General features: G+C 38.3%; 1 protein-coding gene across 6 annotated transcripts in view; it reads left to right on the top strand.

The window, feature by feature from the left end:
- The window catches only part of hpo (serine/threonine-protein kinase hippo), a 57,775-nt gene that overhangs the window by 17,214 nt on the left and 18,661 nt on the right, over positions 1 to 21,900 (top strand). For 5 of the 6 annotated variants that reach the window (XM_071685128.1, XM_071685125.1, XM_071685124.1 and 2 more), the window contains 7 exons: positions 252 to 332; positions 5,924 to 6,104; positions 7,559 to 7,786; positions 8,730 to 8,835; positions 11,581 to 11,728; positions 12,479 to 12,653; positions 16,212 to 16,343. In XM_071685128.1, coding sequence (XP_071541229.1) covers positions 252 to 332; positions 5,924 to 6,104; positions 7,559 to 7,786; positions 8,730 to 8,835; positions 11,581 to 11,728; positions 12,479 to 12,653; positions 16,212 to 16,343 — 1,051 coding nt within the window. The remainder of the gene's footprint in view (positions 1 to 251; positions 333 to 5,923; positions 6,105 to 7,558; positions 7,787 to 8,729; positions 8,836 to 11,580; positions 11,729 to 12,478; positions 12,654 to 16,211; positions 16,344 to 21,900) is intronic. The other variant, XM_071685129.1, reaches the window with a different exon arrangement.

Below are 21,900 nucleotides of genomic sequence, written 5' to 3'. Positions count from 1 at the left end.
CAAGTTCATGATTATAATTGTCATATGTACAACTGATGTTCAAACTTGTGTTGCTTGATGTAACGTGATGTGTAACTTGATGTTTGTGTTACATGATGTGTTACTTGATGTTTGTGTTACATTTTCTGTTACATGTGTTACTTGATGTTTGTGTTACTTGATGATGTGTTACATGATGTGTTACATGATGTTACTTGATGATGTGTTACTTGATGTGTTACATGATGTGTTACTTGATGTTTGTGTTACAGGGAGTTGGTGAAGCTGAGTGAGGAGTCTCTTATGCGTCAGCCAGAGGAAGTGTTTGACATTATCTGCAAACTGGGCGAGGGGTGAGTTACTTATTTTGCCTTGTAACATTCTATTTTTTTGCCTTATAATGTTCTTTTTTTGCCTCGTGATTTTTTTTATTTGTAACATTCTTTTTTTTTTGTGTCGTGACATTCTTTTCTTCCTTTGAAACATTCTTTTGTAACATTCTTTTTTCCCTTGTAACTTTTTTTTTCATTTTGCCTTGTAACGTTTTTTGCCTCAATTTTTTTTTTTTTGCCTCGTCTTATTCGTTTTTTTTTTCATAGTAACATTAATTTTTGCTTAGTAAATTTTGTTTTGCCCAGGAACATTATTTTTTTTGCTTTGTGATTTTTTTTGCCTCGTAATTATCTCGTATTTTGTTTTCCTTTCTGGCTTGCCAACCCCCCCCCCCCTCTTGATTTATAACCTCACTTAGGCTCTGTGTTAAGTTGGTTGGCAAAGTGTGACATTACTATATATTAAGACTGTGAGGGGGCAGGGGAGGGTTAGCCCCATGGGTCACTAAGTCTCTCTGCAGTCTGCCCGGCTGTTCATCCTCCCTTCATGGGAAGGTTTGGGGGGGGGGGTTGTTAGGTTATGGTTTCCTGTGACGTAATAGGTAGTAACATGAGCCTTGGGGTCGAACACCTGTGTTTTGATCTAAAAGATAAACTCGAAAGAAAATATTTTTTCCCAATTCATTCCCCAGCTTATTGTTTTTATTAGGGCTCTGTCTGCCTTCCTCACAAAGCATCTCTCTCTCTCTCTCTCTCTCTCTCTCTCTCTCTCTCTCTCTCTCTCTCTCTCTCTCTCTCTCAAAGCTTGTTCTTAGAAACTGTATTATTTTACAGTGAGAACTAGGCTTTACCCCGCTCTCTCGTTAGGGCAAAACCTCATTATTAATTATTCAGTAATTATTGTATCCCAGTTTGTCAACTGTCAACTTTGGTCTCTCCCATTTTATTAATGTTAACCTTTCCCCTCTCACACTTTATCAATTTTAACTTTTCCCCCTCTGTTTATTTATTTTTACCTTGCCTCCTTTAGTTTTAATTTCTCAATGAACCTCCGTTTTCTGTTTTAATAGATACTTTATTAATAGCCTCGGTGCAGTCAATAGCTTGTCTTCATCTTTATCATCGTCAAGTCTGTGACCAGCTGCTGCTAGCCATCTTCATGATGTGCACCTTAACATTACTTTCTGTGCCATATATATATATATATATATATATATATATATATATATTGTTTAACGTGACGTCACTGGTGAAATATATTGTCAGTGATCATTAAATAATGATCATTTGTTCACCTCATTAATCTATTTAGTCTCCGTGTTCTTTGTGATGATTACATTATCCCTGCAGTTTGTCTGTTGTCCTAAATTATCAAAATAAGCTCCACAAATCTTTGCCCCGTTTGCCACAGCGTCAACCTATGTTCCACCAGTAATGCCACAGCCACTCAGGACATAGATTAGCTGCCTAGTACAGGATATGCCACAGATAAGACACAGTAGATATACCAGTGTGGAACATAGACAAAGACATGAGTAGTTCTCTTTAAAGAACAGTTTCTAGATATTATTTCGCAATGAAAAAAATGGGGTGACAATTTTCCAATCGTAGCTTCGCTTCTTGGTAAAACTTAGTCCAAAAATGTATCTTGTTTCTTTTTGAATGAAACAATATGATAACATGGACGAAGGACATTAAGAGATACCCCCTGGTCTGGCCTCGCAGTATAAAGGTGGGCGCTTGCCAGGCTACGATGACTAAGATTAAATTGAGAAAGGTCTAAGTTAGGTAAAGATAAGGTCTGTGCTAAAAAAGGATTTAATGTTAGTTAAGTTATAACTAAAACAGGAGCGACTGTGGCCTTGAGTAATGGCGATAACTGTGGCATCATACGTCCGGCAGAGAAGCCGGTCGTTGTTGCATTTTACTATTTGAATCGAATTCTCTCTCGAAATAATCCCCCTTTTTGGATTACTTTAAGATAATTCTGTTACGTCACTAAGTATCTGCTTAAGAAAATGTATAGCTGAATATGATAGATATTTTGTCGCCATTAAGGTTGACTATATAGCAAGAGTTAGAGCCGAAATGAGCGAGATAATGGGTTTCCTGGACGAGGTTCTGAGTTGTGCTTGAATTCGGGACGTGATCAAGCAAGCATGGCAGTGCATGCATGACTGTCACAGATGACACAATGATTGTGTGTGTGCGAGTAAGTGTGACGACCAGTCTGCTGGCTCCATGTCAGTTGGAGCTAGGCTGCTTGGGGCCTAGAAATAGGCAAATTGGTCACACAAATCCCGCGTCGAATAGTTCATGATGAATTTATGATTAAACTGGGTTGTAGTCTGTGTTGTGAGGGTCAGTTAATCAGAGAGTGTTACTGAAATTCCCACTGACTAACCCAGCAAGCTCTGGGAGACCCAAGTTAGTAAGATTTGGACAATTTAAATATTAGATTTGAGTGAACGTATTGGTCGAGTCTGCTACATTTCAGTGAGGTTCTATGGTACTGCTGTCTTTATTTAGAATCTAAAAATTAGGTGTTCACTTTGAACAAAGAGTGAGTCAGATCACCTCATAGTACACATGTGTAGAGTTATAGTAACCACCTCATATATATAGTACACGTGTAGAGTTAAAGTAAGCCGGATATCTAATTTAGATAAGTAGATAAACATGATTATTTATTCGGTGATTAATGGATGTTAATCTTCATCGCGTATGCATCTTTATTCCTCAATTTATGCCTTAGGAAGCAGTTGATCCAGCTGTTAATAGTAAGATGACAATTTGGTTTTGAAGTAGACAATTTGGTTTTGAAATAAGGTAAGTGTTGGTCTGTGTGAGTCGCGTCGACTTTGAACAGTGGCAGAGGTGGTGTGGTGAACAAGTAGTGTGGTGAACGAATGGTGTGGTGAACAAGTAGCGTGGTGAACGAATGGTGTGGTGAACGAGTAGCGTGGTGAACGAATTGTGTGGTGAACGAGTAGAGTGGTGAACGAATGATGTGGTGAACAAGTAGTGTGGTGAACCCGGCCGGCTGTTGCCGGGTGTGGTCACTTGGACCCGCATGGCTGGCACCTGGTTTAGAGGGGCTAGATGAGTTAGGAATGCCCTCCAGTCTCCCCTCCATGTACAGTTGCAGGCCTCTCAATTAGATGGGGGAGGTTATATGTTCAATTTAGGGTCACCATGTTCACCTGGGGAGCTCATGGTGTTCATGATGTAGTTTTTCTTTGGATTATGTGGCTCAGTCTTTCACTTGTAACTTTGGGTGATACTGTTGTATTGATCTGTCATGTATTTCGTTGTAGTTTGGCAGGCAATGCGGTAGTAACAGATTATATAACTGGTTAACGTGTGTATGCATTACAAAGCTGCTATTACGAATTGGCTGTAGTTAAGTAGTTAGGTTGCTGTTACGAATTTTGCTGTATGGGTTGAGTTGGGTTTTGTATCATTACCATATTTAATGGCAAGTGGCCACGACTTTTGCTGTGTAACACAAGTAGACGAAGTAGGCTTGCTTTTCCCAGCATTAAAGTGATGATATCATGCACAAAGCCGACCCAGCTGTGTCCAAATTCCTTTCAATGGTTGTTTATATCCAAGTTAAACAGGGGTCCACCCTATGAAACATGTCATTCCCGATCTCAAAAATTCCTGCCCTGACGGTTAAGCTGTGACATGTCAATATTTCTGCCTGTGGGATATGAATTTCTGCCTGCATGGTGATAACTACTAGGTCATAATGATAGAAATGGTTAATCTCCTACTAATCAGATAGCCATTTCTTTCATATAATCATTGTGGATCTCTCCTTGGCCAAGTACCCAAGCATTGGCAACCAGCAGCAGCTCTTTTTTGCCAGAGACACTGAGAAAAACGGAGCTCATGTGATAGTAGAGCGAGTGCATAGCAACGGCATGGGACATATTAAGATCTCCATCAGTAGGGAGTGGCACCACCTTGCTTGGCTCTCCTGCAGAAGGCTAGTTGAGTCCCATTCATGGAGATATTTATTCCCTGCATTGTTATTCTGCATTTGTTCTGAGATTGTTCATAAATAATGTTTTTGGATCAGTTATTGTCACTTGGATACATTGATGGAATCTTTCTTAATTTTGAGGACAGATGTCTAGGGTTCTTATGTAATCTTGTATTGGCCTGTAGGAAAGCCAAAAATGTGATTTGTAGGACTGCAACAAGTATGTAAATGGAATCAATATAAAATGATGGTGTTCGTAATGTAAATTGGACAGTCATGCATGGAGAGTATCATGTGCTAGTCTTGGTATATGCTTAAGCATGTGACACATGTGATAAGGATCTGGTCTTCACTAATTTACAGGCCAGGAGGTGGAAAATAAAACATGTTAATATAATGTTATAGAAGGAAACATTTAGTAATGTTACAGAAGTAGTGGTATTTTGATAAGGGTGGTTTCTATGCCAAATAAAAGTCCTTCAGGCAGATGTTTTTGCTGATTGTAGATGTGTCACAGTAGGAGAGAATGTTCGTACTACTACATGGTTCTATAGGAAACCCCTGTGATGTTGGTAAGACAGTTTCAACCTTGGCTTACCATGTGTGATGATTGTTGCCTGTGCACCTTTAAAGTGCTTAATTGGGCTTACCAAAGTCATTTCATTTAGTGCTGCATCATAGCACGGGGGAATATTTGGGATTATTTTTTTCAGATTTCGTGCCTTATTAAAACACTATAATGCTCTGAAGCTGTATGATGATTGGCTAGAATCGTAACCAATATATCATGCCCATTTAAGGAATGTTTTATTGATTACAGCAGAAGCTATAGCTACACTGTTTTATGATTGAGTGGGTATTGCCTTTCTAAGGCATGCTGCTGCTTGAGAGACAGGCTTCTCTGAACACTCTTTATAGAAGTCCTTTCCAACCATGGAGGTTATGTTCGTGGAAGACCCTATGGTTGCCAAAACCACAATTTGAAAGGTATAGTGCATGAACAGTGGGAAATAAGGGTTTCGTGGGAGTGATGATGAGAAGACACCTCAAGGAATATAATGAATGCTCCAGAAGTAGGAGTAAGCTTGTTGTGCTTCAGAAATGGCATTATGCTGGCTAGTTCTTTTCTTGAATTTCATAAGCAGCCCTTGTTTGCTCAGAGGCAACCTGAAAAGTGCTGGTATCACCTGCTCACTTTATGAAGTGCTTGCAGCTGTGTGGCATTTTATCCTGTGAAATGTTACAAGGTAGAAGTCCTTTTGTTTGCTTTGTCGCTGTTTCCCATGTTAGCAAGGTAGCGCAAGGAAACAGACAAAAGAATGGCCTGGGGATAGGGGAGAAAGAATACTTTCCATGTATTCCCTGTGTGTCGTGGAAGTCGACTAAAAGGGAAGGGAGCTGGAAAGCCTCCCCTCCAGTTTCTACTTTTCCAAAAGAGGTAACAGAGAAGGGGGCCAAGTGAGGATTTTCTCTCAAAGGCTCAGTCCTCTGTTCTTAGCGCTACCTCGCTGATGCAGGAAATGGCAGATATGTGTGAAAAAAAAAAATATATTTTTTTTGAAACTAAGATACAATTTATAAAACAGTCTTATCTTTCAGAAATTTTTTATTCTCATTACAGATCCTATGGAAGTGTATACAAGGCATTGCATAAGGAGTCGGGGCAGGTGCTGGCCATAAAACAAGTGCCCATCGATACAGACCTACAGGAGATCATAAAAGAGATATCCATTATGCAACAGTGTGATTCCCATCATGTTGTCAAATACTACGGCTCGTACTTCAAGGATTCTGATTTGTGGGTTAGTTTCTAACCCAGTAATGTTTTCATGTAGTAAAAAGAGTTCACTTAGTTATTGGAAATGTGCTCTCAGAGCAATTCCTGGCTGCCTACACTTAGATATTGGAAATGTGCATTCAGAGCAAATACTGGTTGTGCAGCCAACACACTCAACATCTACACAATGAAACAAAGATCCTCACGATACAGTCCCACCTTAATATGCTCGGCATTCATTTCTATGCAACACCACTAGTTCCTTCACACCCAGTGCACTTTATATCTAACCACCAACCCCACTAGTTACTGGAAATGTTTTTCAGCTTTGCAATTTCTTGCAGAAAATATATATCATCAAGTGTTTGAAGTGGAGTGAATCATAATTTTTACCATGATTTTCATGTTTTTTTTAAGGTGGAGTTAGAAGGACATGTAAAACATCCATGCTATGTTTAGAGGCAAAGAGATTGCAGAATCAGAGGGATTGCAGTAGGTCAATCGAGTCTGAAGTAGTGAAAATAATGATAAAGTTGGAATTTGGTGATAGATTTGGAGTACATACAGTGACAATTGAAATACAGAAATGGGATCATACACAAGTGCTTTTATTTGTATGCATGAGAACCTGTAAGGAAGGTACAGTCCCAAAAATTGAGAAGGATGCAATTATTTTTCCCCTGTAATTAGGAAAGTTGTTGTGGGTGACTTTCAAAATTATCCAGGGATTAGTCAGCAGCGTTTATTTAATGGCCAAGTTATATGTATAATGTTATTATTCAGAAAATTAAGATCACACTGTATTGTAAAGCCAGAGACAAGTTGGGAGCATTTCTTTGAGGGATATGGATGTGTGGATAGTTTACTCGGAAGAGTACAGTTAAAAGAAAATAGCAATGAAGTTATTCTGCTTTACTAGAAGGGAGGTTTTGACTGATATCAATCCATAATGATAAATTTTGATTTTAAGAGAGGCTTATGGTTTGATGTAACGAAGATTACCACCTCCCAGTGGCTTTGGTCCCATTATGATTGAAGCATTGTTTTTCCTTACTCATTTGCTCAGCACAGAAATTTAGTTTTGGTAGGAAAGACCAACCTCTTTATGCATGGTGATTATAATGTGGATAACGAAGGTTAAGCAGTGCCTTTCATCCTCCAACTTGCTTTTAGAGGCAGTCTTGACTGGATTAAGACAATGATGTTTGATTACATTAATATGATCAGTTTTTATCCTGTTGATTGAAATTTGATGCCTTTTACATTCTGTTTGGGGATAGTTTTAAAGGAAAAGCTATAACTGGTCATATCTGAGTTAAGAAAGATATTCGTTTATCTTTGAATGTAGCAAGGCATTAGGATAGCATTTTCATCTCTGTATATTCAGTTAGAGTTTTGTCTTGGGAAAGGTATAATGTATTTACTGCAGGACAGGAAAAGTAGAAACACTGACAGCTGTTTTAATGATCTGATTTCCAGATTGTCATGGAGTACTGTGGTGCTGGTTCAGTATCGGACATCATGAGATTACGGAAGAAAACGCTGACTGAAGAAGAAATAGCAACAGTTGTATTAGATACTCTGCGTGGTTTGGAGTATCTCCACCTCAGAAGGAAAATTCACAGAGACATCAAAGCTGGAAATATATTACTTAATACCCAAGGTCATGCCAAACTGGCAGACTTTGGTGTGGCAGGTCAGCTGTCCGTAAGTATTTCTCTTCTGTTTATGATATTTTTATGTGATAGTGTTCTTTTAACAAATAAAAGATTTTGGCTCTAATTGCATGTATGATTTACTTATTGATTTTGTATATGTCATCAGTGCATGAGTATATACATATGAACATCTCTGTGTTTAAGGTATGTATTTGCAAGGCTCATGCCTGTATATGTGCATAATCCATGTTTTCTTTTGCCGTTACCATTACACATGGAATCCTGTACCTGCCTGTCACTACTGATGTGTCCCTTATCCATTTAAGTTGTTCATCACACAGTTTTTCCTTTGTATTCTTTTGATATCACAAGCTTCTCCAAATGTTATTTTTGACCTCTTCCTGTGTCATCACACTGTGTATGTTTGATCATTACAGCAAGCAAACATCCCCATAGCCTTCTGCTCCTTCATTCACACCTTCTCTTGCATATTTTATCCATATCCTCTGGCAAGCCTGACACTGCTATTCACTCCATTCTGCTTAAAGGTCCCAGTGCTTCTCAGTCCTGTCTTGCACATACCTAACTTGTCTCGGTTTTGCTTTTTTACAAAAGGTTTCTAGAACTTCCATTCTTTTTTTTTTTCTCATACCATGCACCCATACTATCCTACAACTCTTTTTTGAAAATGGTTCCAGGCATTTGGCTTTTGTCTGACCTGATATTATCCCTTTTATGAGACACTACATACCTCTTTTATGAGATACACGTGCAGAACTGGGATCTACAGCCCCAACCTGGAGGCTTTCTGTAGGGACTGGGACACCCAACTCTGTGAGGTAAACTTGCTGTGCCTGCTACTTTAGGTTCCATGATTTATGTACATGAAAAGGCCTTTTTTTTTGCGGAATGACAAGCAGTAGATATTTTAGTGGAAAATAGTTAATAGGTATGTAGGATCACTTATTTTAAAGATAAATACTTCTTTACAGGACACAATGGCCAAAAGAAACACTGTGATAGGCACTCCTTTTTGGATGGCCCCAGAAGTAATTCAGGAAATAGGTTATGATTGTGTAGCAGATATATGGAGTTTAGGTAAGTAAGCTTGTGATAAGCCTTTTTTATATATATATATATATATATTTTTTTTTTTTTGCTTTGTCGCTGTCTCCCGCGTTTACGAGGTAGCGCAAGGAAACAGACGAAAGAAATGGCCCAACCCACCCCCATACACATGTATATACATACATCCTCACACGCAAATATACATACCTGCACAGCTTTCCATGGTTTACCCCAGACACTTCACATGCCCTGATTCAATCCACTGACAGCACGTCAACCCCGGTATACCACATCGATCCAGTTCACTCTATTCCTTGCCCTCCTTTCACCCTCCTGCATGTTCAGGCCCCGATCACACAAAATCTTTTTCACTCCATCTTTCCACCTCCAATTTGGTCTCCCACTTCTCCTCGTTCCCTCCACCTCCGACACATATATCCTCTTGGTCAATCTTTCCTCACTCATTCTCTCCATGTGCCCAAACCATTTCAAAACACCCTCTTCTGCTCTCTCAACCACGCTCTTTTTATTTCCACACATCTCTCTTACCCTTACGTTACTTACTCGATCAAACCACCTCACACCACGCATTGTCCTCAAACATCTCGTTTCCAGCACATCCATCCTCCTGCGCACAACTCTATCCATAGCCCATGCCTCGCAACCATACAACATTGTTGGAACCACTATTCTTTCAAACATACCCATTTTTGCTTTCCGAGATAATGTTCTTGACTTCCACACATTCTTCAAGGCTCCCAGGATTTTCACCCCCTCCCCCACCCTATGATCCACTTCCGCTTCCATGGTTCCATCCGCTGCCAGATCCACTCCCAGATATCTAAAACACTTTACTTCCTCCAGTTTTTCTCCATTCAAACTTACCTCCCAATTGACTTGACCCTCAACCCTACTGTACCTAATAACCTTGCTCTTATTCACATTTACTCTTAACTTTCTTTCACACACTTTACCAAACTCGGTCACCAGCTTCTGCAGTTTCTCACATGAATCAGCCACCAGCGCTGTATCATCAGCGAACAACTGACTCACTTCCCAAGCTCTCTCATCCCCAACAGACTTCATACTTGCCCCTCTTTCCAAAACTCTTGCATTCACCTCCCTAACAACCCCATCCATAAACAAATTAAACAACCATGGAGACATCACACACCCCCTGCTGCAAACCTACATTCACTGAGAACCAATCATGGCTGATTCATGTGAGAAACTGCAGAAGCTGGTGACTGAGTTTGGTAAAGTGTGTGAAAGTAGAAAGTTAAGAGTAAATGTGAATAAGAGCAAGGTTATTAGGTACAGTAGGGTTGAGGGTCAAGTCAATTGGGAGGTAAGTTTGAATGGAGAAAAACTGGAGTAAGTAAAGTGTTTTAGATATCTGGGAGTGGATCTGGCAGCGGATGGAACCATGGAAGCGGAAGTGGATCATAGGGTGGGGGAGGGGGCGAAAATTCTGGGAGCCTTGAAGAATGTGTGGAAGTCGAGAACATTATCTCGGAAAGCAAAAATGGGTATGTTTGAAAGAATAGTGGTTCCAACAATGTTGTATGGTTGCGAGGCGTGGGCTATGGATAGAGTTGTGCGCAGGAGGATGGATGTGCTGGAAATGAGATGTTTGAGGACAATGCGTGGTGTGAGGTGGTTTGATCGAGTAAGTAACGTAAGGGTAAGAGAGATGTGTGGAAATAAAAAGAGCGTGGTTGAGAGAGCAGAAGAGGGTGTTTTGAAATGGTTTGGGCACATGGAGAGAATGAGTGAGGAAAGATTGACCAAGAGGATATATGTGTCGAAGGTGGAGGGAACGAGGAGAAGTGGGAGACCAAATTGGAGGTGGAAAGATGGAGTGAAAAAGATTTTGTGTGATCGGGGCCTGAACATGCAGGAGGGTGAAAGGAGGGCAAGGAATAGAGTGAATTGGATCGATGTGGTATACCGGGGTTGATGTGCTGTCAGTGGATTGAATCAGGGCATGTGAAGCGTCTGGGGTAAACCATGGAAAGCTGTGTAGGTATGTATATTTGCGTGTGTGGACGTATGTATATACATGTGTATGGGGGTGGGTTGGGCCATTTCTTTCGTCTGTTTCCTTGCGCTACCTCGCAAATGCGGGAGACAGCGGCAAAAAAAAAAAAATATATATATATATATATATATATATTATTCCCTGGGGATAGGGAGAAAGAATACTTCCCACGTATTCCCTGCGTGTCGTAGAAGGCGACTAAAAGGGAAGGGAGCGGGGGGCTGGAAATCCTCCCCTCTCGTTTTTTTTTTGTTTTTTTTTAATTTTCCAAAAGAAGGAACAGAGAAGAGGGCCAGGTGAGGATATTCCCTCAAAGGCCCAGTCCTCTGTTCTTAACGCTACCTCGCTATCGCGGGAAATAGCGAATAGTATGAAAAAAAAAAAATATATATATATATATATATATATATATAATTTCCGTAACTGCCCTCTTGAGGTAGCATTAGGAACATAAAAACATTAGCCTCATTTGTACACATTCAGTCTTTAGCTGTCTTGCATAATGTATGACATTCTCTATTGAAAACTATCAGAAATATTCCGAAGCTTTTGTACGAAATTATTAGTTTGGTGAAAACAATGCCTTCTTTTCCATCAGAAGACCAAGTAAACCATTCCCTGAATATAATGTTATATTCACTCATTGCAGTGCATTTATATGATGATGTGATATAGGCAGAAATATTTGAGAAAGTCTAGTTGTGTTTTCTTAAAGGCTTGTTATGTTTTTACAGGTATAACGGCATTAGAAATGGCAGAAGGTAAACCTCCTTATGGAGACATTCATCCCATGCGTGCCATATTTATGATTCCCACAAAGCCCCCACCATCATTCCGTGAACCTGACCAGTGGCAGCCTGAATTTATTGATTTTGTGTCCAGGTAGGATATAAAGTTTGTTATATTTAATGTTTCAGTGAACCAAATCAGTTATTTTTGTAAGTAAAAATCAACAGCATTGTTTGTTATTGTGTTTAAGAAAGCTTGTGAGCAAACATACATGATATATGGTTTGCCATGAGAAGGCATGTGAGCAAACTACATGAAATATGGGTTGCAAGTTAGAATGCACCTCCAGTCTCCTTTGTTCTTCCACTTGATATAGTAGGTAATGAATTGTATATGAAAATTAAATTTTGGTATGTTCACCTATGCCATCTTTGGCTAAAAGAGAAATAGTAAAGATCAAAAGAATTTATAGGATGTATACAGTAAAATATGAAAAGATATCTTGAGAAACGATACAGAAAGGAAACACCACCCCCTGTGAACTATGTTGAAAGGTCCCCAAAAGCATTTTGTTGTTTGACGGGATAGTCACTTTCTAACAGAATGATGAAATCCAAGTTAGCAGCATGTTTTTGTTTTGCCTTTAAAGATTGTTCTGTGCTTCAGTGAATAATCCTTATTTATTCAGCAACTGATGATGGCATGATGTTGTCAAAACATTTGTAATGAAAAATGCCTTTCATCATGATTGGCAATTCAATTTCTATTGAAGATATGGTTCCCTGGCAGCATCCCCATGTCTATATAGAATACTTTAACTACTGTAGTACCTTTTCCTCTGAAAATATTTTATTGAATGTAACTTGCATGCAGCAGAATAGTTGTAGATTTGTAAAATTCTAGATGCTTGGTGAAGAACCCTGAAGAAAGAGCAACAGCTTCAGAACTACTTCAACATCAGTTCATTCGTGGAGCACAACCCTCCAGTATTCTGCGGAACATGTTGGAGGAGGCTATGGAGATCCGGGAAGGCCAGAATGCAAGCAGACAAAATCAGATAAAACGTGTCACAGAGTCGGTAAGTAGTTTTGATATAACTGTAGTAGTGGAATTGTTTACATGTTCATTTCTGCAAAACACATAGTTTGAAAATTGCTGGTATAATTGAGCCATATGTTCCCAGAATGCTGGTAAAATTGAGCCATATGTTTTGTATTAGAATTTTCTTAGGGAATAGAATGGTTGATGATTATGATGAAACAGGATATTAAGTTGGTGAAAAGTATTTATGAAAGAACCTGTTTGATTGGCTCTTCGTGTGAAATTGAAGCAAATAATTTTTGTTTTAATGAGGGAGGAGAATATGTATTGGATGTTTGCTTTAACCTTGATATTCTGTGATAGCTTAATATGTAATAGGTATGTGAGAGAGAGAAAGAACCTGCAAGTACCATCAATGAAATTTTGTTGTGATGGCAGAGGTAGAGTGAAGTGTTCACTGCAACCCTCACTTGTATTCTGCTGATTCTTTCTACTGCCACTTATTTTATGTAAATGTCTGTCCATGGTTTATCAGGGATGGCCTTCAGCCATGAGTTTAGTTTTCTTTTAAGTGTTGCTGTCATCACTCTGTGTATGTTTATTTTATCTCCCCCCACTTTTTTTTACCCAATACTTGTGGACCATTTCCTGCATTAGGGAGGTGTGCTAAGAACAGACAAAGAATTGGCCTCATTTGCTCTCATCCATTCTCTACCTGTCATGTGAAACTACATCCCCCATCCACAAACAGGCCCCATAGACCTTTCCATGGTTTCCCCAGGCCACTTCATATGCCATAGATCAATCCATTGACAGCATATTGCCTTCTGTATATTGCATTACCCCCCGTTGACTCTGTCCTATGCAAGCCTTGCATGTTCAGGTCTCAAACACTCAAAACCTTATTTACTACATGTCTCCATCTCCAGTATATTCTTCCCTTTCTCCTTGTCCCCTCCACTTCTGACACATATCCTCTGTCCAAACCATTTAAGCACACCTTCTAAAACTCTTTCAACTTATTTCAACTCCTCTCTTGTTAAACTATTGTTTCTTACTTGACCAACCCTCCTTACACCACTTATTGACCTCATCTGTTTGATTTCCAGCACATTCATCCACACTTGTTCATTCTCATTCATACCACATGCCTTGAACCCATATATCTCTGTTGGGACTACTCTTCCCACAAACATACCCATCTTCACCCTCACAGATAATGCCATTTTTGTCCACACATTCCTCAAAGCTGCCAGGGCCTTTGTCCCCTATACAACCCTGTAACTCGCCTGAGCTGCCATAATTCCATTTGCTGTCATGTCCACTCACAGTTATCTGTAACACTTCCCTTCCTCCCAGGTTTTCTCCATTCAAACTTTCAACTCAAGTAACCTGTCTCTCTACTGTTAAACTTAATAATCTTGCTTTTATTAACATTAACTATCAAATTTTTTCTTTTACACATACTCCATATTCAGACACCAGCTTCTGCACTGTTTGACTCTAATTTGCCATTAGCAAACAACTGACTTGCCTTGTAGGCCTCCCTACTTCCACCAGACTGCATACTTGCCCCTATCTTCAGGACTCTTGCACTCACCTCCCTCACCACTCTAGAGAGGATTTGGACATTGTTAGAAATTCATACATGTAATTGTCAGAAATTCATACATGTAACTTAATTGGAATGTTATGTTATCCCTCCATTTCAGTAAGACTGGGGCAAGTGGAAAGCCCATAACAGTTTTTGTTCCATTATTGATGTAATTCTCAGATAACTCATGAAGATGAGTGAAATTATTTTTCGGTAATACAGAGTCTCCCAGCAATGTATATCAAACGCATTATTGCCATGTCACTGTTCAGAGTTGATTTATTTTTCTTCACAGGATACCATAGTGTACAAGTAGGGGTTTTATTTCACAAATGTGGATTTGTTATAACTACAAAGTTAACATTATGCTATACAATAGTAATTTTGCTTCTAATTAAAACTTCTAATTAAAACTTGTAACATCACTGACTCTCCTGGTGATATAAGAGATAATGGCAAGCAGGTAGATAGGATGAATATATTCATGGTTCATGTTCATGTTTTTGTTTATTCACTCTTTATATTAAGCTGCCCGGATTCTTTGATGGTTTTGGAGATGCACAGTGTTTATAGTTGCATACCATGCATAAGTAAGAGTATTGTTTGTTTAACATTACTTTCTGTTTGGTGGTGGATTAAAAGATTAGCATAATTTGTAGCATCTATTAACAGGTTTTGGAGGTTATGATAATAAGTCTATTGATTAACAACAGTGCATGTTCCATTTTTTAATTGCAGTCAGTATTGTTGCAAACAGAAGTATGTCTTGACCTTAAAGGCACTTTTAAGTGCCACATTTAGTATTTTTCTGGTTACCTGATTGTCTTTTACATATGTTTGTTGACTTTTAACCTACAGTTTTCAATAGATTCTGTAGTTTAAAGTACTTAGTCTTATCTGTCAAAAGAAAGGATACTGTTGAAGAAATTGTACTGTAATAGCTTGTTCTTATGGCTTTAATCAAATTTTTTAAAGCAAAAATGTAGAATTGGATGATGTTTATGGATAGGAATGAGGGAGAATTTATTGATGATACACACAGACCAGCAGGATTCATTTACCTGTGGAACTTAGCTATGAAAAAAGAAGATGGTTGTAATGGAAATATCCTCCATAGAGCTTTTGATCTTCACTCGGTGAAGACTTGTGTTGAGCAGTCATACTACAGTCTAACTCGGTGGCCTTGCTCATATTTATAACCTGAGCTTCATCTTCTCATTAACCTTCTATTACATGATTTTATTTTTTTTTGCACCCAAACTGTTATCTGCATTTTCCTGTAATGACCTGGGAACTGCATAGGTATTGAGGTGCTGTCTTTGTTTATACACATTGGTATGATTGCTGTCATTTTGGATTCTAAGTCAGGTGCTTCACTAGAAAGTGCAAGGCAATCTCGTAAATGAAGTGCTTCACTAGTTTTCATGCCAGATCAACATACTGAATTTTTTTAGTTTTAAAGCATTCCCAGTGAGTCTGGCTCTTGACAAAGCAGAGATGTGCTTAAACTCAGTAATAGAAAATTTTGCAAAGATTACCCAACTTATTACAAGCAAAGTATTGCACAGATAATATATAAGTAGATGCTTTTAAGGATTTTATGTATCCATTAACTGGAAAATTAAGAGAGGTGATATTCTTTATTTTTTAGACTATGATGTTGGTTGAAGTGATTGTTCTATAATTACATATGCTCACATATTGTTTGTATGTTTACTAAAGACATGTGTACTGTTGTATGTTTGTTACTATTACAACCTCCTTCATATGAAGTATATCAGTGTTGATCAAGGTTAATCTTTACAGATCATATATATGCGAATAGTGGCAAATTGTGAAAATCCTCAGTATGTCAGATATAGTTTTGGAGGTTACAGAGTATTTTTTTTAAGAATTAGAGTTGATCATGTTATTCCCCTTAAAGAGCTATTGTAGAGTAGAAAAAGGGGCAACTTTATAGCATTTTAATGTAATGCCCCAAATGTCCCTCACCTCTCGCAGCAGCAAGTCCCTCAGCTACAGTTGCCGAGAATGAAAGTGCAAGCTGAGCAAGATAACAAAAACAACCAACATAACCAAACTCATCACCACCACCACCACCATCACCACAACCATGCTAACACTGAAGTTCAGGTTAGTAGATCTGTAACAAGCATCGCATGAAGGCTTTTTGTGAAGTGCTAATGGCTGAGTACAGTTAGTTGTTGTGTTGGTAGTGCCACCATTATCATCCTTCGTGTTAACTTGTGAATGACATTTTATGTCTGTATGATTAAAATTGCTCTTGGATGTGGAGTTCACATGTGAAGAGCAAATATGATACTGTACATATATGTATATTTATTTGTTTATTATTGTCCCAGAACCCTGTTTCCAGAATGCTGGCAGCTCCAATGCTGCGTTACTTTTAGGAGCAGGAAAATGATGGCATCCTCTGAATAGAGAAGTTCCTCAATGTGATTGTAATCTGTTTTGTCAACAGACAATGATAAAGCCTTAATAGTGACTTTTCACTCACATCAAAACTACAGACAGGTGGAGGTGAGGCAGTTACTGTTTACTGATGACACAGCAACAATGACAAGTCCATCTGAGAAACTGCTGAAGCTGCTTTCTGAATTTGGGAGAGTGTATGAAACAAGGAAATTGATAGTAAATATGATTAAATGCAAGTTGTTTTAGGTTTGGTAGTGGAGAGAGACATGTTATTTGGAAATTTTTGAATGAAGAGAACTCAAAAGTTTATTGTTTAAACTATCTGGGAGTAGACATGTCAGCAAAATGGAACCATGGGAGCTGGAGTGATCCATAGGCTAGGTGGGGGGTGTCCTGGGCACATAGGGGAATGTGTGGAAAGAGATTAATGGCTGTGACAGCAAATATGAGTATGTTTGAAGGTAGAGTAGTCTTATCGGTCTTGTATTTATGTGAGGCATGGGCCCCTGGATTACAAATTACAGAAGAATATGAATGAATTGGAAATGAAATGTTTGAGTATGACCAGTGTGTGGGTGGTTAATCAAATAAGAAAGAAGAGGAATATGTGAAAGAGAACTAAACAGGTTGTGCTGTGATTTGGACGTATGAAGAGGATGTTCCCTCCTTTGCCTACATGTCCAGATTGGAGTAAACAAGGAAGAGGGGATACCAAGGAGGAGTGGAAGGATGTAGTAACAGAGGCTTTATATGTTCAGGACTTGAACATGTAGATGGGAATAGAGCAGATTGAAGTGATGTACATAGGGGGGTATTGTCAGTTGGCTGAACGTGGGCATATGAAGAAGTTGGGAGAAATCTTTAGGGTCTGGTAATGGATAAGGGGCTCCAGTTTTGGTGACTTTTATCAGACATCTAGAAAATGCATGTGAGCAAATGAGGCCACATCTTTGTCTGATCCTGTCTCTCACTAATGCTGGAAATGATGTTCCGGGACATCACTTTCTCAAAGTTACACTGTGAGTGATGTCACTTTTGGCAAGGCTATATCATCAGGAGTATAGTCTCATTAAAGAATTTCTCACTCCAAAGGCATTCATCGTTTTCCTGCTACTGCAAGTGGTCCAGTCTTGCAGCTGCTGGAAAAGGGCTCATTGAGTAGTCTAGGAACGCTTTTGAAAAAAGGGACCTTGGGGCAATTATAGATAAATGAAATATTTAATCTAGCATAATACTGTTGTTTGTGTTAATAAGATTCACAGATGAATTCCCTTTTGCTTGTTAGTAGTCTTAGTATGCTTAATGGAGATGGGTTCTTGTATGTCGTATTTGCATTTGTAAGTAACCACTGTCATGTCATGTTATGTTTATGGTGTGGTTCATGGAATGGATTGACCTGTGGGACTGTTATTGCTTTTTTTTTCCCCCTCTGTTAAATACTAACTGTTTTTAGGGTAGGCAGTGCACAAGGCTATGAATATACAATTTTTGGGTTTCTGTTTAAATCAAAGCAGATTTCTTTTTTTTATGCAGGATGTACATATTAACATTGTTTATTAATGCATGTTGCATCCATATATGGTTTATTAATGCATGTTGCATGCGTATATGGTTTACAAAAATGTTTGACAAAAATAAGCATCTCAGAAACTATTGGAATCTTTGCAGATATATTGAGCAATGAATCCTAAAATGTTATTTGTCCACTTAATACCTCTTCATATTGGGGAGCTGTGGAATCCTCTTTGACCTTAGAGTAAAAGATTGAGCAGGCAGATGAATAAATGAGTGAGTAATTCAGTAAGTAAATATGAGCAGGCAAATGAATAAATGAGTGAGTAATTCAGTAAGTAAATACATGGAATAAATGAACAATAGACTAGTTGGTAAGTCCATATAGGTAAGGAGACTAGGATATCAGATTAGAGGTAGTGAATTTAGATTAAAGGATTCATTTTAGAATTAATATGGTACTGCAGATGATAGAAATTAGTTGTGATAAGGTTGTAAGTATATGTTGATCAGACAAATATAAGATGCTCAAGTAGAGATCTGTTTTCATGGACACGCAGACCTGTTCTTGACTGTTTGATGAAATTTAAGAATTAACAGGAGAAAAAAGTGTAAACATATTTGTCATTTTGTAAAAGCTAAATACATTAATCTTTTAAGAATATGTTGCATGGAGAAAATTTGAAAAGTCATTATGGAATGTATAAAGGTTAGTAAACTTTTATCCACACAGGCAAAAGAATTTATGTTGGTGTGAATATACTTGTATTAATTAGTGTATTTTTTACCTACTTTTCATTATTTCTTGCTTTAGCGAGGTAGCATTGGGAGCAAACAAACAAAGAAAAAGCCTCATTTGCTCATACTGTAAAGTGTATGTCTCTTCTTATTTTATGTGTACATTACCTTACCCAAAGAAGTTTGCTGTATTCACCATATGGGACCACAGGTCAAGATGTGTAGTGATGTGTATATATCTTTATGGGGTGAGTGGAGGATAACTAAGGAGTAGGTATTTAGTGTTGGTATCTATATACTTCTGCACCTAGGTAGGCTTCCAAACACTTGGTGAGAAGCATCATTGCCATCATTCCACTTTGTTTTGGAAAGCAGTCTGGCAAGTCTTCTACTGCAATTTTGGACTAGAATTTCCTGGATATTAGATAATTCTCCATCTCTTTCTAGGTCTGCCTGATAATCTTCTTATAAATGAAATGCTATTTTAGGTATTCTTCCATCATCCATTCTTTTCAGTGTCATGAATGTTAATATATTTAAGTTTTATTTCTTTTCTTCACTTTGAAATCCATCCAACTGTGTTTTGCCCAGGATGATTCTTATTGGCCCCACATTTGCCACTATCAGTCTACTTATATTGGTGATTATAGATTTCTGTGTTTTAGCTCGTATCTGTACTTCGCATGAGAATTGTATAATGTTATTTCTGAAACTTTTGACTTTTATGGAATGCATTTCTCTTGTAATGAGGCTAATATCTGTAATTTGATGCTGTATTTATATATATATTTTTTTTTACTTATTCCCACATGAATTCCCCTCATGGCTGATAATTTGACTCCAAAGTATTTGAATTCTTTTGTTTGTGATAATATGGCAATTGAATCTTCATGACTTCTAGATTTCTTCCAGATACCATAACCTCAGAATTTATCTGATTCATTTGTAACCCATAGTCGTTTAATACTCTCTCCCATATCTCCACTGCATCCTGAAGAAGTTCTCTAATTGTTTCCCTATGGCAAATTTCATTTGCAAATGTAAGGGTTGTGATTAGTGATTCTTGATGGTGGTTTACATTTTTTATTATTGCATTTAATTATGAATTGTAATGGAGACAATACACTTCCTGTTTAAGACCACTGGCTATATCAAACCATGTTTCAACCTTAAAAATTATTGTTACATATTACAAGCAATATAAGAACTCTTTATTGCCTGTAGTTGCTTGCAATTTATGGCATAGTATGATAAGTCCTTTCATAATTTCCACCTTAGTGTAGAATAATAAGTTGCAGTGCAACAAATAGTATATATATCTTAATGGTCAGATTTCCAGGCCTTTTTCATGTTCATCAGCTTGCAGAAAGCATGTTTGTTGTTCTCATTTTCTTTAGAAAAACATTGTCACATTCTTAATTGTGATTCTACTGTCTTCAGTTCTTCTTACATTCGCTGATTTATGTTTCCCATATTGTGAGGGAGCAACAGGATCTGACAGAAAATGGCCTCACTTGTTCACATCCATTCCCTCTTCGTCATGTATAATGTACTGAAACCAGACCCTTTTATCTCTAGCCATTGGTTCACAGACCTTTCCCTTGTTTCCCTTGACCACTTCATGTGCCCTCATTCAGCCTATTGACAGCATGGCACCCCCTTTATTCTACACCACTCCAATTTGCTTGTCCCATGTATGCCTCACTGCCTCCTGCATGCTTAGGCCCCTGTCACTCAGAGCATCTTTCAATCCATCCTTCCACCTCCTCCTCAGTTTCTATACACTTCTGTTTTGTATACCCTCTTGATCAACCTTTACTCACTCATTATCTCCATATGGCCAAACCATTTCTGCACACCCTGCTCGGTGAACTACATTCTTTCACTTTCTCCTCATTGGGGACAAGCTGAACACCTGATGTGCTGTTGCTTTGCCACTTCAGTTCTCATCAAGCATGTGGTTCAAAAAGGAGTCTGATTTTCCAGAGAGATCTCTTCTTCCTCTAATTGACTGCAGACATTTGATAAGGATGCTGTTGTGCTTCTGTTCATTGAATTGTGTAAACTTCAGAATCTGCTGGCAGAATTGTGTTCAGGATCATTTGTCATAGAGTCCAGTTAGCTTTGCAAGGTGATGTCTGGATTTTATGCAGAATTTTGTTTCCCTTGGTTTAACTTTTGGTTTGGGGTTGTGGAGATACACTTCCAGAACGCAGTGGAATGGGTAAGCAGTCTTTCTTTGGTCAGGTGGTGAGAATCATTTTGGCTTTTGCTGTTGGATCCAATGAGTCTTCAGCTATGTCAGAGAAAAATTCCAACTTTTTTTCAGTAAGATGGAAGTTTTCTAACTTGCATACAATGTTTTTGTTTGAATAATGTTTAGGTTGGGAAGCAAGTTCTCTTGGAGTTCATGTTTGTCAAGTTATTGTCTTGAATTTCAGGATTTATCATTTAGATCATTTTCAATTTTCCTCAAAATCTCATCCTAACTGTATCCATGTCCTTCCATGCAATTGATTCATGAGGTTGATTCGTCTTTGATCATCCCTATGAATTACATCCAATGCGTGATATGTCTTTTGAGGAAGACTAATGGTGATATTCATCATGTGTGTTTTCCCAGTTAATCTTTTGTAGAATTCTTGTGTTAATTTCTCTTTACACAGCAGCTTCAGGATCATTAGATGGATGATGTCTTACATGGAGGTGAGTGTTATGGGTCTTTCACGTTCACCTACCTTGGAAAATGTGGAAGGTTTAATCAGAATAGCATACAACCTTTTTATTCTGGACTTTATATATAAGTTATCTTGATGTACTATGATAGATGAGAGGGATTCTCTCTGTTGTATATATCTCATCCTGACATTGCAGAGAAGTCTTTTCCTCACCTTTGTATATATGCTGGTCAGCCAGAACCCCAAGCTTTGAAGCTGGAGTGATTGTTTGGTTCCTGCATTGTGTGTGTGTGTGCAAGATTAGGTAGTTTTTTTTCCGACTAACA

Source organism: Panulirus ornatus, chromosome 39, assembly GCF_036320965.1.
Source record: "Panulirus ornatus isolate Po-2019 chromosome 39, ASM3632096v1, whole genome shotgun sequence".
Taxonomy (NCBI): domain Eukaryota; kingdom Metazoa; phylum Arthropoda; class Malacostraca; order Decapoda; family Palinuridae; genus Panulirus; species Panulirus ornatus.
Note: the sequence above shows the minus strand (reverse complement) of the source record. Positions and strands in the feature narration are given on the sequence as shown.